Below are 17,983 nucleotides of genomic sequence, written 5' to 3'. Positions count from 1 at the left end.
ATGCGGAGCGCTTTCGATTCCTGCTCACTTGCAATTGTGGTGTAAAGCCGCGTTCAGCAATGGGTGATCTGCAAATGCAAAATGAGGCCCCATGTAACAGTTCTCAGTTGAGTCCCACCAGGCATCCAAAAGCATTTTTTTTTTGTGTGAGTGCGCGAGACCTGCTTGACTGGCAGGTTATAAACGCATAGTTTTTTATATTTATGTTATGATCGACCACTGACCCATAGGATGTCGCAGTGGCCTGCTTAGGCCACTGCGTCATCCTTTTCATTGAAGTTCATTATCAGCGTAATCAAAGTGCAAAATTCAATTTTCGGAAATATGAGTATTTTGCACACATAAACAGAACAACAAATACTTGTTGTCACAGCTTTTAGATAGTACTGGCTGTGAGTACGTTATAACCAACTAGCACGTTTCACTGTTATTGTGTGCAGAAGAAAACTGTCAAGCAGCCAACCTTTCCCATGAACCAGGACCCGAGTAGAGCCACAGCGATGCTGGGTTCTCGAATGCCATAGAACAAAGGAGGCTGGAGCCGGGCTACAGGAACGGTCAAACGATGACCTATCTGGTCCAGCCGGCCGTCCTCGCTGATCGAGTGGTAACGAGCGTTCATGGACAGCATACTAGAACGGATGGCCCTCCTGGCTTTCACAAGGAGCTTCCAGTTGGTCACGAACGACTCGTGTGTCATCGGCGGGACGGATGCGTAGAACTCTTCCCAAGGAAGATTCTCGTGAACCATCCAATCCAGCTACACGTCAAAGGTAAAGGACATCAGTTTTTGTAAATATGGCACCATTGATAATGCAATGCAATGGGATGCGTCTGTGTTTCATGAATGATAGAAGTGGCGGAATAAAAGGAAGCGCGCTTGACAATGTCCCCCGTCCCCCGCGCTTTGAAGCACTCAGCAGCCGATAACAATCGACATTCTCCCTGTGAAGGATAGTGATTGGCCCGCTGAACATTACACAGTGTGCAATAATGATGAAAAATAACGACGCATCAGCACGTGCATTAACAAAACAAGCAAGTGAGAGAGACAGAGAGTGACGGAGGGGGAGGCCACTTGAGTAGAAGCTGAGTAAATCGTGTCTGGTTCAGTGACGGCGTGTAGGATAGCGCGCGAACGTCGAGAAAAAATGTCTAGCGTTGTAGTAGTTCTGAATCCTTCGTTAAATGCAACTGCACTACTGTGAAACCTGACGAAGTGCGTTGCACGGGCACCCAGCGATTCCCGTTCGTAGAGTTCCCACTGCTCCGTTCACCAAACCATCGATGATGTCAATGGTTGAGGTAAGCAAGTAGGGTTTTCCCCGGCGCGAGTAGAATCTAATTAGGGAGGATTCGCAAACCCGGTATGCGACATGCGCGCTACTTTTTGCTGCGCTTTATGGACTTCCTGCTTGTCACGGCAGTTGAGATACGTGTCGTCTGCAGCGAGTTCAGTCAGGTTGCTTTGCCCTTGAGATATAGCGACACAGGCGCCGGAGAAGCGCCTCCAGTGGGAGGAGCCATCGCGTGCATGGCGATCGGTGACGCCCTCTCTTGCGCGGCGTGGGTGTCAGCCGCAATGTCCGAAGCATTTTCAGCAATTTTTAGTTAATTCATGCGATTACTTCTTCTTTATTTCTAATAACTCTATTATTTTAGATCATGTTCATTTATTTTAACCTGCTTTTGATAATTGCTAGCCTTATTTTAAGCCTGTATTGACCACTTGATTTTGAGCATGATCACACCACATGAGATCTACGAATGGACGACAAGCCAGGCCCCTAAAATACTACACGCTTAAAAAGGGACAGGACAGAAAAATAGAAAGAGAGTTCTTTTTTCCCGCTCTGTCTTTTTTTTCATACGTTCCCGCGCCTTGCTATACGTCGTCATGACAAAAGGGCTCCCATGAATTATACATGTTGCACATTTGCACACATAGCGGTAATATCATGTAAACAGTACTTACACTCGAATTGCAAGAGATGAATAACGTAATACCGAATGAACAGCATCATCTATACATTGTGTGCATAATATAAATGGTATAGTGCAATTGGTAACTGATATGAAACTGCTTGATATGCGCATTTGTTAATTCCTAGTGAGCAATTGTGCACATTGAAATGGTGTGGGTAAAGCCATTTATATAAGCACAGTGGGGCTCAGCAAGGGATATTTCGCACATTCGTTTTGCTTTCGTTACTATACAAACATTGCAGTTTTTCGGTATCAAATTTATTTATGCTCACGATTGCTTGATCTATAATTGTTCGTCATGTGGAGTTTCACCATGGTAAGATAGAAACAAAGAGAGTACTCTTTTCAAGGACGGAAAGTTTTTGAAGGCCAGTTTGTGTAGCAGTCTCCAAGATCAGTGTACTGTTCACATGTGAGCACAATAATGCGTGATGACTTAAAGGGGTACTGACACCCTTTTTCGAATGCGAGTTTACTCTGCCACACAAATCTCCTGTATGTAGAGACAGCTCTGAGCAAGTGTGAAGCTCAGCAAATGCTGATAAGATGTTTTATTTTGATATTAAAGTCAACTTTTCTGTGGTGCACCTACTGACATCGACACTAGCCTGACGTCAGGCTACAGTACAAATTCTGATGACTTCACGCAGCAGTCTGGCTAGTTGTGATGACGTTAGGTACCAGAACTTCTAAATGGCCGCTCGTGCGTCATCAAAACTTCCAAAATGGCCGCTTGTGCGTCACCAACGGAGCCACGGGGCGGAGCAGCCGTAGAAACGTCACTATATATTGTGCGAGCACGTGACGAGAAGCTCATACCGTGTTGTGACGTCAGGGTACAGCGGGAACTGAAACTAGCCTTCAGAAACGGACTGTAATTACTTCTTCAGGGCGCACTCGCGCTTAGCACTACCTTTTCTAGGGCCCTTGAGGGCTTGACCTTTCTTTTGACGCAAAAAAAAAAACGACAACTGAAAATATTCGTGTCAGTACCCCTTTAAGATCTCCGATTTTTTAACAATATACAGTAAAACTTCATTTCAATGAACTTCAAGGGACCTCAGGAAAAAATTTGTGAAAGTGAAAGTTTACTGAGCTGAAATAGTTATGTTGTAATTTGTCATCAAGAGATAAAGGAAACGTCAGTTGTTGATATCAAATTTGAATATTTTTATTTGCAATACTGCTTATTTGAACGTGAATTTCCGCTCACTTAGCATGTTTTGAAAAATGCAGCAAGCTTTTGCTGCACTTGTGCACTTAGGACTGTAGTGGTGATGAAATGAGTCACTGTGTCCAAGCTCTCATAAATCTTCTCCGGCACAACACTCTCCTGGGCAGCGAAGGACTTCACTTTTTCCAAGTAAATCAGTGCTTCTCTAGCTGAAGTTCTTGGTGCTTCCTCTACAAGGGTTACTTCTTCCTTCTCCCATTCTTCTTTCTGAGGTAGGACGCTCACTACAATCTCTTCTGTAGACAGAGTGGCGCATATCTCAACGCGAGAGTTACGCGAGAGGTGACGTAGTTCTCAAGAGGCAAAGCGCTGTCTGTGCCTAGTCTTTCAGACTATTTCTTCCAGCCACCGGGTTCACTGCTGTCACCTGTGTCATGCTCTGTGCCTTGGAGATGTCGCGTTCCTCGTCTTGGAGAAGCGCCATTATCAGCATAAAAGAATGGCCTCTGCGATGGGCAGAACTCATCGCGAAGGCCACGGTAAGGTCATGCTACTGAAAGTGCGGATGGTGTCACAAAGTATGTTCGTAGAAATGAAATGTGTTCTGCACTATATTTCGTTCATCTGAAACGGGTTAGCATTGGGTCCAATGGCGCCTCGGCGGTGGATTAAAAAAAAGTTCCTACAACTGAATAGTTGTTTAATTGACGTTCGTTCAAGCGGCATTTTACTGTAGCTGTGTGATCTGACTGAAAAGTAAATGTGTTATAAGTCTTCAACGTGATGTGGTTTACGTGGTCGTCCCATCTAGTATTTTCTCAAAATAACAGTCCAAACGATTTGATTGATTTGAATGACTTGATTTCTTATTTTTGAGTGGAACACTACTGCCTTCGATTCATCCACGTTAAGTGGACGTGCGTGCTCGTGCAACGAAAAATCAAGCAGTCCCGCCAGAATGTTTTAATTAATTGCTAGCTTAATGTCGGAACCTCCAGGCAGTAGGAAGGTTTATTTTCGGCGTAAAGTATGTGACTAGCGTTACAATTTGTGGTTTTCGTGTGAACGATATCTTGATGTAAAGTATAAACTACAAGCGCGCTTAGAAATTCACCTTGAAGTGCTCCGCAGGAAACGTTTGGCACCTGTTGACAGGTGTACGTTTATTTGTACGCAATGCTAACTGCAGGAAAAGAAAAGCTTGGTTAAAAGGAACGATTTGCTTTTTATTTAATTATACTCGACTGTTTGAACAATATAGTAAGGCTGATGCGTCAACATGCTTCGGTAAAATATGGAAGATACCCCTACCACCCGAATAATACGTTCGATAATGCGAGGTTTCCATGTAAATGTGTCGGCTATCGTGGTCGCTTCCCCTGGGATCCCTACATGTCCCTTTACCAGGCGGGCATTTAGACCACTTGCTCGTTGCGCTAATTACGTTTTGATACCTGGTGCCCTTCTAGCCTTCTCCCACGCAATACTAGGTGCGTTAAGGAGACTCCTCGCTCTACTTAATAGTCGTACATTGTTTTAGCCGAAACATTTTCAAGCATTGGCGGGACTCTGTGGTAGTACACCTGCTTGCCACTCAGAAGGCCTGGGTTTCATTCCCACAGTGACGGAGAGTTTTCACTCATTTATTTGCAGGTAATGGATCTCACGATCTCAACCAACGACACCGACGTCGACACCATAATTCTTGCTAATGGACCTATTCTGCGCCATCCTCTTGAAAGTTCGTGTAACGGAATAGTGCTTTTAACCTGGCGTTTCTTTAGGCGGTCTTTTACTCTTACATGCCGCTGCCTTAATAAAGTGCCCTTAAACCACTAAGAGGCTGAATCTTAGTTGCCGTGTTTCAGTTGTGCATCAGTCGTGAAGAAATAGTTAGCGGCGGGAATTTTCGGACACGGCGCCGTAATAGGCGTTTCCTGATTCTGAAGCGGTCCTCACTTCCGCTCAATTCTTCGCGACGCTCCGTCCGGCGGCTTGTCTCTCCACCTGGCCGAGTGTTCCTTATCACCGTGCGGGGAGGAAGAGTGGCGAGCGAGTGTATCTGCGAGCAGACAGATTCTTCTTGTTCCTAGCATGGCGAGATCATAGTGGTGACGTCGCGACCAACGTTGGGCATAGCGAAATGACCGGAGAGGAGAAGGGATTATTTCTTTTTTTTATGCACGCCCGCGGCTTGTAGCGCTTCTGAGTTTGGCATTCTTGATAGTGACATCATTTTGAACGCAATGCGCGCGGCGACTCGAACTGTTAAAAAAGCTAACGGAGTTGGCTTGGGGCCCATTTAAACAAAAGTTTGAAGAAATCAATTTTTTCAGCCTTTCCATAGTAAGTGGGCATCCATGAAGGGGTGTTCTATGCATGACTTCCGAACCTTGTATGATTAATTTCCTATGGTATGGTGGTGCCCCACTGCACGTGACAGCATGGAGAGCTCGCGCGCTCAAATTCTTGGAGCTGTACTGCTTTTATCTCATTAATGTTAGCTTTGCGGAAATGAAACACTATTTGCAGTGCTGTTCTCATCTGAACGAGGCCCAGGAATTCTTCTATACGTTAAAGGTTTTCAAATAACTATAGCCGCACCTCTCATGGGCGACATACTGATGCAGCTGAGGAACCTTGCCACAACAGTTAGTTTTTAGCGAAATCGCCTGGTCACTGTCGAGTACGTCGCTTTCAGCCGTAGTCATTTGTGTTGTGCTAGCAATAGCATACTTCACGGCAGCGTGATTTCGGGCGCGCACACTCACCAAAGCAGTCAGGCAAAGTAGTGACTGTTCTGCACGTTATAAGCATTTTCGGGTAAATGTGAACCACACACTGACCAAGGACAAAGAAACTGTCGACACGAGCGCTGACTCAACACTGAGAAATTCATTGCGTGTGCAAACATAATATACATTTAAGTCATGTACTGCGTGCTGGATAAACAATATAAACGGGGTAACAAGCTATTGAAATATTATTAAATGAAATGTATATTTTTTCGCGCACGCAATAAATTTCTCAGTGCGAGTCAGCGCTCGTGTCTTCTGTTTTTTGTCTCTACTCCACTCTTTGATCAACCTTACGCCGGTCTGATTTAATTCAAATAACAATTATACAATACTAAATTTTTTCCATACCTTAATCCGCCACCAACCATCCTCGCTAAACTAACCGCAACGTTAATCCATACCCTAATCCACCCTAACCCACATTTATCCACTTAAGATAACAATTTATGCAATACTACATTCTGTTCCATGCCTTATTCCACCTTAATCCATCTTTTCTATACTATTGTATACATTAATCCACTCCTTCATCCGCCCTAATCCTCTTCTCTATACTACTCCACATTTAATTCACCTCAAGCCACTCTGGCTCATTTAAACTAACATTGATACAGTATTTTATATCGCATCGCACCTTTATCCGCCCTTTAATCTACCCTAATCTTACCTTTCTATAGTACCGCACACTTAAATCCACTTTAGACCAATCTCACGCACGTGAAATAAGATTGACAGAGTACTCTACACTCTAAGGCAAAAGGGTGTTAAAAGGGTGTGTGGTTCGTCCTTTTGGGGACTAATGGGGCTGCCACAACCATTAATCCCGTTAAGGACTAACGGCACCGGTCTAACAGTTAGTCCCCACAATAGACTAACATTTAGTCCTCACATTTACACCTTACTGGGCAACCTGTTAGTCCCACAGATCACCTCAATGGACTAACATTTGGTCCTCACATTTACACCTTATCGGGCAACCGTTAGTCCTCGCAGTTGCACCTCGCAAGGACCAACGGTCGGTCCACTCAAACGCTCCATTCGGTTGAACTTTTATCCCAGGGATGATTTTCTACAGTTACTCTCCGCAAAGACTTATACTTTTTTTGCGTGTTTCTTTCCGCGGTGACCAACAAATGCCGCGGAAAAGAACACGCAAAAGAATATTTAGTCATGCGTATGTCACTGCTTTCGCATTCAATGCGACAACGAAAGACAAAAGTGAGACAATGAAACGTTTTATTTTTTCTATACATATGAAGTTTCTGCTTTCTTCCATTGAATTCCCTACAAAATGTCCAATACAGGTTCAGCCGCGTTGTCATATCTCGTACAGTCCTTTCTGTGAAGCTGCTCCAACGGAAGCGATAGATGGCAGGCGTTGTACGCGCCAGGGCACACAGCATTCTGCTCGTTGTGGGCAACGGCTGCATCCTGCAAAGCACAAAAATATTGCAAATATTTAGTCACGTGACAGCGAGGGTGAAGACGCCACGAACTGTGCAAATACGTGCAATGTGAACGAAAACACGTCTAAAAACATGACACGCAAATAATTTCACCCCTGCGAAGCACAAAAATATTGCGAATATTCTGCGACACGTCACAGAAGGGATGAAGACGCAACACACATGACAAATATGTTGCAAGGTTGAAATCAGAATCAGAAATCGTTTTAGTTAGTTATCGAATCAATTACAAAATTTGTGTATACAGAAGCAGGTCCCATAGTCAGAGACTGAATCGGGACCTCCTACAGTAGTGAATATAGAAACAATTAATTGGTGCAGCAAACAGTGGTGCAGAAAACAGGTAATAAAATACATCGCAGGTAAAAAAGAAAAAAGGACTTCTACTGAAGAAAATCATTAGCAGAAAGTAGCAACAAAAACTGAAATTAGACAACAGCAAAAATAGAGGTAATTCAACTCTCCTAAACAGTTTTCAGATAATTACCATGGTGAAAAATGTTAAAAAATAAACTACGAAAAAGAAAACTAAACAGAGACATCTGATATCAGCAATGTAGGATGATGATGCGATGCTGCGTTAACATTAGGTTGTGAGAAGGCACGAAAGGGAGCGGGAGTAATAGAAGTGACCAAAACTATCCAGATATGGAATGGATGAGAGGAAAGTTTTCATATCTTTTTTGAATATGCCGATTGATTCCGAGGTTTTTATTCCTGAAGGTGTAGTATTACAGAAATAGATTCCAGTGAAGTGGGCTGTTTGTTTGCCATAGTTAGTATTAACTATAGGTAAGATAAAATTGTGATTTTGTGCAACCTTGTCAAGTTTGTATTCTCTAGACTTGATGGAGGGATTATAAACAAAGGAAGCTGATTTATTATTTGCTTGAAAAATAGTATTCCTAGATTATATTTGAAAGTGTTCTCGATTGTTAGGATGTTGTTGGCATGCAGGAGTGCTTTAGCATCACTGCGATAATGACTGTGGGTAAGTATTCTAATGGAGTGATTTTGCATAGTTTGAAGGGAGACGAGATGACTGCTGTAGGTATTGCCCCAAGATGTGATACAGTAATTAATATGAGAATGAATAAAAGCGTAGTACAATGAAAGTAATGTGGGTTTGGAAAATATATAGCGGGATTTAATTAGAACACATATGCCGTAAGCCATTTTTTTTTCGCAGGTATGCAACATACGAATGAAATTTAAAATGACGGTCCAGTTTAATTCCCAAGAAGGTCGCCTCATCGTCTGCTTCAATAGCGAATTGATTTAGAAATACTGGCGGGATATAATTATGTTCACGTTGGTGAGAATGAAAAACAACGAATTTCGTTTTAGTGGGATTTATTTGTAATTTATTATGGATACACCAAGCAGCCAAGCCTGAAAGGTCATCATTTAGCTTCTGTGTCAGAGATTGGAGGCATTTATCAGTGTTAACAATTGTTGTGTCGTCTGCATACAGTAAGCATTCTGAACTGGTAAGGCAAGATAGCAAATCATTTATGTAAATAATGAAAAGAAGTGGGCCGAGAATAGAACCTTGAGGTGCTCCTATATTTGTTACTTTAAGTATACGTTTATGACCTAACAGACTGACAACTTGGTTTCTATTGAGTAGGTAGTTTTTTATTATTAATAGTGCAGGACCAGTTACGCCTATTGCTTCAAGCTGCATAAAAAGAATGTGGTGGTTGATAGTGTCGAATGCTAAAATATGGCATGTAAATAATTTCACCGTGATGTCATACGTCATCAAAGACGCATTTCAAGCCACACAGCGCAACAAACACTTCAAGTGCGGCGGCCGCAGCCATCACGCCGAGGCGCCGCCAACCACCGTGCCCCAACGAGCCGGCGAGTTTTTTGTGAGCGGCGTCGTACAACTCGAGCAAGCCCGTCAGCCGCAACGCGAAGCCGACGCCACGAAAGGCGCCAGGCTGCTAGCGAGCGAGCGAAGGGGACACCGACGATAACGGCGTCCAATTTCCACCAAATTCTTCGAGCGCGCACTAGTAGAGTGCAGCGAGCGAAAGCGGGGTCGACGCCTCGAACGGCGGCGAACTGCTTACGAGCGAGCGTCGAGGAAGCCGAAGGTCACGGCGACCAATTTCCGCAGAGTTCCGAATCGCAGCTAATGTCGGCTAGCTGAAGCACCCGCCAACCCATGCCGGTGCATTTCAAGCGCGCGGCATACAATCGAGCTCGTTGCTACCGCACAGCGTTTCGGACGAGTCGCAAAACAAGGCCTCTGCCTAATATTGCTAATATCGCGAGCTTGCAGCTCATCACCACGGTGAATCATCGGTGAGCGAACATCCGGCCAGGCGACGACAACGGCGGCCAATATCCAGGCGGTCACAAAGCACAGGCGAGCTCACGCCCAAGCCGGCCCTCGCGGTACATTTCGTGCGCGCGATATACAACACGATCGAGTCCGTTAACGATAATCGCGATCAGTTTCGCGCACGCGATAGGTACGGCAGAATAAAAAGCGATCACTTACTTGTGAAAGAATCCAGCGCCGATTTGTGCCCCGAGTCAGATTGAAGTCCGATAGGCCTACAGTCTTCTCGGCCGCCATTCCTAGCCGGTGGCGACGCAGTGCCGTGACTGCGCCGGAGATATACAGCGCGGCGTCGCGACGTGTCGAGAGCAGCTCCAGACTTCGTGGGTGTGGCGAAACGTAAAAGCAGCACGACACACTCATCCACGCATACGTCTGTGTCATAGGCAGCGAGCCGTAGGTCCTAGATCGGCGAACTCCGAGCGCGACTTAACCGGCAACACGCCAGCTCAAACACAAGATGGAAGACTGACCCGAGCGAGGAGGACGATTAGCTCCCTTGACAACGGTTTGCACACGGAACGTATCCATGCACACGGCCTGCATCTCCCGCGCCGTTCATCCCTTTGCAGACTAACTGAATTGCACACGGCACGCATCCCTCTCCGCTTGCTCCTACGACGGTCTAACCGTTCATCTGCGGGCCTATTGGGCTCCGTTACTCCTCGTTCGGGGTAATTTTGCCTTAGAGTGTATATCACAGCGCACCTTAATGAGCCCTTTATTCCACCCTTACCTTAGCTCTGTAAGGTACTACGAACTTTAATTCAGATTACGCCACTTTGATTTACTTCAAATAACATTTATACAATACTACATTATTTTGCATACCTTATTCCACCTTAGTGCATGTTCGCTAAACTAATACGAACGTCAATCCACACCCTAATCCACCTTATGCCCCTTTGATCCACTTAGGATAACAATTATGCAATACTCCATTCTATTCTATACCTTAATCCACCTTCATCATCTTCAGTATACTATCGTACACCCTAATCCGCACCCCAGTCCACCTTAATCCATCTATGCTACTGCACACTTTAATCCACCTTAAGCCACTCTGACTCACTTCAAATAACATTGATATAGTACTCTGTATCGCATCTCACCTTAATCCACCTTTTCTACACTATTTCACGCCTAAATCTACCCTAATCTTACCTCTCTATAGTACTCCACACTTTAATCTACCTTAAGACACTCTGACTCTCTTCAAATAACATTGATATAGTACTCCATATAGCATCGTACCTTAATCCGCCTTTTCTGTTTTAATCTACACTTTAATCCGCACCCCAATCCACCTTAACATCCTCTCTATACTACCCCACACTTTAATCCACCTTATGCCGCTCTGATTTACTTCAGATAACGTTGACGTAGTTAGAGGTGTGCACGGGCTCCGGGTAGCCCGAAAGCCCGAGCCCGACCCGGCCCGCGGGCCGGGCTCGGGCGGGCCGACGTATTTTCACCTCGGGCCCGGGCCGGGCTCGGGCTACTTGGAGTCTTAGCGGGCCGGGCTCGGGCCCGGCGCAAAGCCCGACTCAGGCCCGAAATATAGAGAATGAGCGGGAATTGTTTTCCAGCACGCATACAGCGCCTTTTCCGCGACCGCCCTTTACCGCTTTTCCTTTCCAATGCAGTTGTTCAGCGAGTGGAGCGACAGTGGTGAGAATGTAGCAGTTACAAAAGATGAGCTCTCCGATTATCTCTCTATGGAATCGCCCTCCTGTCCTTCTGAAGTTTTAATCTTCTGAAAAAACAAGCAGCAGAGATATCCAAACCTTGCCAAGCTGGCAGAAAAATATATTAGCAATTCCAGCGACGAGTGCAAGCAGCGAACGTAACTTCAGTTCGGCGGGCTACATAATGCGAAAGCGCCGCACTTCGTTGAAGCCGGAATCGTTGGACTGCTTGCTGTTTTTGCACGACAGTTTGTAATCTGTGTAATAGAGACTGTTCGTCGTGTGTCGTTTGATCATATTTGATATGCTCAATAAAATGCCAAATTACCGGAAAACGATGTTTTGTTTTCGCAGCGAACCTTCAAAAAGCCGGGCCGGGCCGGGCCCGGGATTGTGTTTTCGTACGTCGGGTCGGGCCGGGCGGGCTCGCAGCCCTTTGCCGTCGGGCTCGGGCGGGCCTTTGACGAAGTCAGCGGGCCCGGGCCGGGCTCGGGCTCGGAAATACGGCCCGTGCACAGCTCTAGACGTAGTAGCTCCATACTGCATAGCACCTTAATACACCCTAATCCATCTTTTCTATACTATTCTGCTCGTTAATCCCCCCTCAATCCACCCCAATCCATCCTCTCTATGCCACTTCACACTTTAATCCACCTGCAGCCAATGTGTTACACTTCAAATAACATTTAGAGTGTATGCCATGCTGCTTCCCACCTCAATCCACCTTAATCCACTCGCTTTATAGAACTTTACGCATTATACCGTACATTAATTCACTTTAAGCCACTGTGGTTCACTTCAAATAGGTTTGATGTACTACCTCTTACTGCTCCATACCCGAATACACCGTGATCTATTCCCTCTATACCACTCTACGCATTAGTCTGCACCTTAATCTGCCTTAAGGCACTGCGATTCACTTCAATTGCCATTGATGAATTTCTCCACACACCTTAATTCTCCTTAATCCACTTTTTCTCTACTACACTTAGCATTATTACGTGCCTCAATCCACCTTAAGCCGTTACAATTCGCTTGAATTAACTGTGATATACAATTCATACTGCTCTCCGCCTAATCCATTTCCTCTCCGCTCTTCTACGCATTAATCCTCACCTCAATCTACTTGAAGCCACATCTATTCAGACACACACAGATACGCATGCGCATGTGCACACATTAACCTTATGCACACACAAGTAAAAGCATACGCATTTGGATGGAAGCTTAGTTACTCAAATTGACGTACAATCACAACACCGTCCTCTAAGGGAAGAACCAACGAGCACGCTCACAAATCTTGCACACGCGTAATCACTTGCTCTCCTGCTCTTCCACCTTCTAAAGACTTCCACGTTCACTACAAAGCAGAACGACACATTTTCTGCCCACGCGAACAGTTTTTAATCGTTTTACAGTTCCAGCTTCGCACATTTCAATTCAGTTTGCCCTCTCTGGGAAGATGTTGAACCAGAACCCCCCGTGAGTGTGGCTTCACCACAAGGTCTTACAAGATGTCGCTGTAACTCAGTAACGAAGTAACGACCAAGTTCCTTTTCTGTGCATGCTATTCAAAGACAGCCCTCTCAAATCGACGTTACTTGAAACTTCTTGAAACTCGGCTGCTATGTTGAGATATAGTGTTTTTAAAACACCACCCTTTCAGTTAGGCATGTGTAGTGCAGTAAAGCTCCAGAAAAAGCTGAAGGGGCAATGTCCAAATTTTCTGGGTATGCCAAATTTATACGATTCGTTGCAGGCGCTGTTTAGAGCGTCGTACGGGTAATTTCTTTGAACTAATGATTCCGTCATATTGCTCAAGTGGCGAACGCATTCACCATCGTCGCTACATATCCTTCTAACATGCCTCGCTTGTACGACAACTATTTCTTGCTTGCAAAGTCGCGGTTGATATCGGTATCTACGTGCAGTGTGCTCTAGGTATTTGCTATATGTTGGTTTCGTGCTGAGTGTGATCTTCAATTTTGCCCTTTCTACATATACAGTCGTATTATGGAATTTAATTTCACTGGAATAATCGTGAATCCTAACTCCAGTACTTGGGTAAGAGATGTTAGCGAGTTTAGTACAGCGGAAAACAGCAAACGCAAGGATTTAGCGTTAGCGTTAGATTTGCGTGCTCCAAACTGCGCGTGCGCAGAACGTAAACGCAGCCCGAGGTCTTACGCACGTACGAAATTTCCGGAATATAGCGTTCAACGCTAACACACACAAGGGATTCCGTACGAAGGGCAAGATGGCGCGCCTGTTGAAGCGAGAGCTGTCCACTTCGAACCTTCCGAGTCGTCGGCCTGCATTATTAAACTCATTTATTCGCCAATATTGCTCGAATTTGATTTAGATTTTAGTAATGACGCTTCGCCAGCCGTATACTGCCGACAAAACAGCTCTGTTTTCGAGAACCACTGCCGATTGGCGGTGCAGAAGACTTAACAAGGTTTGTTTACAATGTACGCTCATGATTGCTGTAGCCGCGCAGAGATGGCGATGCTGTCTTCATTCGCCTGTTTCCAAGATACGGCCAATGCGGCCAGAGATCAAGCCGAGACCTGTCACGATTCGCATCCCATGTGACATTTTGCGCGGCAGCGCACGAATCTGTGCTCGGCGATAATGGAAGCGCAGCAACGGTAACTTTGGACGAGCTCGACGTAGAGGCGCACTTGTGGATTCTACAGTACATTTAGCGTTTTTATGTCTAGATGGCGCCGTATGTGATTGCACTAGCGGGAGTGCCTTTCGCTGTACTAAAAGACCCCCGATTGGCACGCAGCGCGTTCCATCTTAACGTTATCGTTGAAACGCACGCTAACGCTAACGTAAGCGTTAGCCTTACCAAAACTCCCTGTTAAAACGGTCAATGAAAGCGTTTCATGCATTATGCCATGTTCCCATATAACAACTATGTCGTCTGTACAACAGAGAAAGATGTAAGACTTCAGCTGAGATGAGTTTAAAAGCTCTGTAGTAATTGCAAGGAAGATTTCATTAAGATTTCTGCTATTCCAGATGGCTGCAGTAGGGTACGCTCGTACGGATATATATTGCTTCTCACTCTGCCTGAAACCCGTTCTCTACTGCCACAGGCACCGAAAATTTTGTCCCGGTTTCTCCACAAGCACAGGACGTCCCTGATCTTAACATTTTTAACGTTGTCAGTGTGTTCATCTTTCTTAAATGAGGGGACAAGTTGCTGTGTCCTGACAGACAGTGGCACCGGGCAGGGATGTTGCGGGGCATATAATGGCTATGCGAACTTTGTGGTATCCGGACGAGGAGTCAGATTAAATAATACGTGTTAGCGTTTCATTGGTTTGCATAATTATATTAGTGGTCTATACAAGAACATGGAAGCTTTGAAAATGAACCTGTGAATGATCAGGCTGTTAAAAAACGCCAGGCCTGCGCTAAAACCGCAGCACAGTCACAGCGAAAGCTGGAAGAGCGGCGTTTCTAGAGCCCGTTAAGCTCTCTTGGGGCTACAATACAAGTACACTAGAAAGGTACCCACTACGCCATAAATCACAATTTTTGTGAAGTTGGGAAGCACCTACTAAGCCATTATTCTTCATTCTGCGGAGAAGCGAGGCACCAGCTACACGTCTGTAAGGCATTATGTGCACTTTGTTCACGCTACGACTGATGACGATGAAGAATTATGGCTCAGCCCTTTGTAATGGGTTGGAATCTTTAAACGGCCCACCAGGTATGTAATTTGCATTGGGTGACGCCCGGTCGCTATTTCCCTCTCCCGTCATGCTGTATAACATACGTTGACGTGGGAAAAAGACGGGGGGGGGGGGGGAGCGAAGAACTTTACTGAGACCCCGAGGAAATGGATCATACGCTTATGGGCTTCCTTGGCAACCAATACAAGTGCCCTTGCGAGGAACCCACTACGCTACAAATAATTGTAATTTTTGAGAAGTAGGCCAGCAGGCACTCTGCCATTTTTTTCATTCTACGGAGAGCGTTGGTACCTGCTAAAGCCATGTAAGGCATTATGCGCACTTTGTTGATGCTGTGCCTGATGATGAAGAATTATGGCAGGGTCCTTTGTAATGGGTTGGAAGCATTCAACAACCTACTCGTTGCGCAATTCGCATTGTGTGACGCCTGGTTACAGAATTCGCGTTGTGCTACGCTTGGTGCTTATTTTACTCTTCTGCCACGCTATATTTCATATGCTAATCTGGTTCCTTCCCGACATGAAGCCTGTATAGGACCTTTTAGCAAAGCAGTTTCAAGCACCGGCATGGCTCAGAGGTTGAATACTGGGCTCCCACGCAGAGGACCCAGGTTCGAACCTCGTTCCATCCTGGAATTTTTTTCTTATTTAGTTTTTTTTCTTATTTCGAGCGATACTGGTTACGGACACCGGCGGCGGCGGCGGCGGCGGCGGACAACTACGGCGCCAAAAACGGCCGGTGAAATGATCTCATAACAGCTTTCGCTGTAAAACACCTTAGCTACAAAGGAACAGCGTCCCATGGTCTAAGTTCAAGGGTTCGAGAAGCTATGACAACTACTGAACTCACCTGCATAGCATCAATGCGATCAAAGCTGCGCACTTTAGTGGCGTTGTCCATCCAGGGACACGCCTCCAGCGCTTTCTGTAAGTGGCTTCTGCTGGTCTCAAACAAGGCTTCAGTGGCATGTTTACGGTCGACATCTATGGTGCCACGCAGCGCCGGCGCCGTGAGTGCGAACCCCAGCAGGTGCTCAGTCAAAATGAAGCAGTAGTCCGCCATGTCTTCGTTTGGGAAGCCTCTACCATTGATCACAGCTGCAACTGTAACGTTTCGATGGCGAGGAAAATGACGCGTGGTGTCACTCGTTTGGGAATGTAACGCACGTGTACAGATGTTGTGCCCCAATGAAACATAAAGTGTGAAGTAAATAGTGGATTGTGACAACTTCATGACGCATTTATGTGTAATCAATCCGGGTATCAAATAATAAACAAAAGGAGTTTAATTAAGGTAGAGATGCCCCGCTATCATTAAAGGCAAATACTTAATCTTGATCCCACAGAACCGCGTCAGAAATGCAAGAAAGGCTGTGGCGTGATTTTGCAAGCTTTTTTGTTAGAGTATGCTCTTACTACAGAACATCAGTTGATAGTGCACGATAGTCATGCGAGGCAAAGGAGAGCGGGCACGCGACTGTATGTCAAAGCAGGGTAGGCGATCATTTGCAATCATATCCCTCGTATATGGAACAATCGAGAGCTTCTTTGCTTTCCTCATGACGTCACGTGAACATACTGCTGGCGTCACGAATTGTGCCGTAAAGGCGGGAAACGCCAGGAGAGAATAACACGATCGTTCTTTCTATTTTCAGAGGTTGCTTACGAGCCCTGGACCCCTGGTCAGGTGTGATCATTTTCTAGCTGACAAACGCAATACGTACACTGGGCGCTCACTATAATGTTTGCCATGATTTGCAACGCTACGGGCCGCGAAACCAGGTCAAATTTCAAACTGAACGCCGCTTGCCCTTCTTCTCGCCGGTGGGAGCCCCAAGATACAGGGGTTAACGTACAATAAGGAATAGCCCTGTGTGATTATCGGTGCTCTGACGCCCCTCCTCTCCGCAGTAATCGGCGCTCTGACGTCGCTCACAGTAGCACGTGACACTTAGAGAATTATTCGAGGCGACATGTCTAATTTGTGTGATCTGTTGCTTGAATCGATGAATTAGGGCTGATGTGATACAACAAAACACACAAATGGAATACGTGCGCGTTTTTAGTGTTTTGTTTTACTTTGAATCGCAACGAGATGTAAGAAGTGCGTCGGTTGCGCATGCCTTCGTGTTCTCGCCAGTCCTCGCGTAGGCGCGTGCCCTGACAACGAAACTGTATAATTTTCTAACTTGTTTCAGCGCTAGAATATGCTCATTTTTGCTCTTGCGCCTACCTCAATGTTCATGCGGCATTGGCTTATGATACTACTATACCTGGCGACGACTTTCTGTGGCAACAAAATCAAAGTTACGTGGGCAGAGCTTCTGCACATTTGTTATTACGCCAAGTACTTCGCTTGCAGGCGGTTTCGGTTTAGACTTCGTAAGCGCAGCCAACGTGTACACTTTCGTACGAACACACACGTCACATCTGTGAAATAGGTGTTACGAAAGACAGGTTATCCACGGCTTTAATCGAAAGCTACCACAAGCCTTGCTGTACTTAGGGATTCAGGGTTGAAGGAAAACATATCTGGAATCATTGTTGAGCTCTTCTCCAAATGACATTACTTCATCTGCTAATCTGCATAACGCTACTTTGCCAGCGGTTCACGTCCACGTGCAAGACGTGTACCATGCAGTAATGTTTCCATTTTTTGGAACGTGATAGAATATTCTGTATTGCGAAGGAACGTGGGAAGCAGTTTTGTTGAAGCGGTCAGTTTTATTTTAAAAAGAAATGGGGCAGCTATGCACTAGTAGTGCGAAGACTAAGGAAGCGGCGGAGCTGGTGGCAATTGCCCCCC

The 17,983-nt window shown here is 45.6% G+C and overlaps 1 protein-coding gene across 1 annotated transcript in view; it reads right to left on the bottom strand.

Annotated features, from left to right (window-relative positions):
• Positions 1–16,269, bottom strand: part of LOC119404423 (neprilysin-1) — a 30,108-nt gene extending 13,839 nt beyond the window's left edge. Inside the window, exons 1-2 of the mRNA XM_049418860.1 lie at positions 16,028–16,269; positions 464–760 (exon numbers count right to left, since the gene is read on the bottom strand). Of these exons, the coding sequence (XP_049274817.1) occupies positions 464–760; positions 16,028–16,240 (510 nt within the window). The 5' untranslated portion in view covers positions 16,241–16,269. The remainder of the gene's footprint in view (positions 1–463; positions 761–16,027) is intronic.
• Between the last annotated feature and the right edge of the window lie 1,714 nt (positions 16,270–17,983).

Source organism: Rhipicephalus sanguineus, chromosome 9, assembly GCF_013339695.2.
Source record: "Rhipicephalus sanguineus isolate Rsan-2018 chromosome 9, BIME_Rsan_1.4, whole genome shotgun sequence".
Lineage (NCBI taxonomy): Eukaryota > Metazoa > Arthropoda > Arachnida > Ixodida > Ixodidae > Rhipicephalus > Rhipicephalus sanguineus.
The sequence above is the reverse complement of the archived record's forward strand: the minus strand, read 5'-3'. Positions and strand labels throughout refer to the sequence as shown.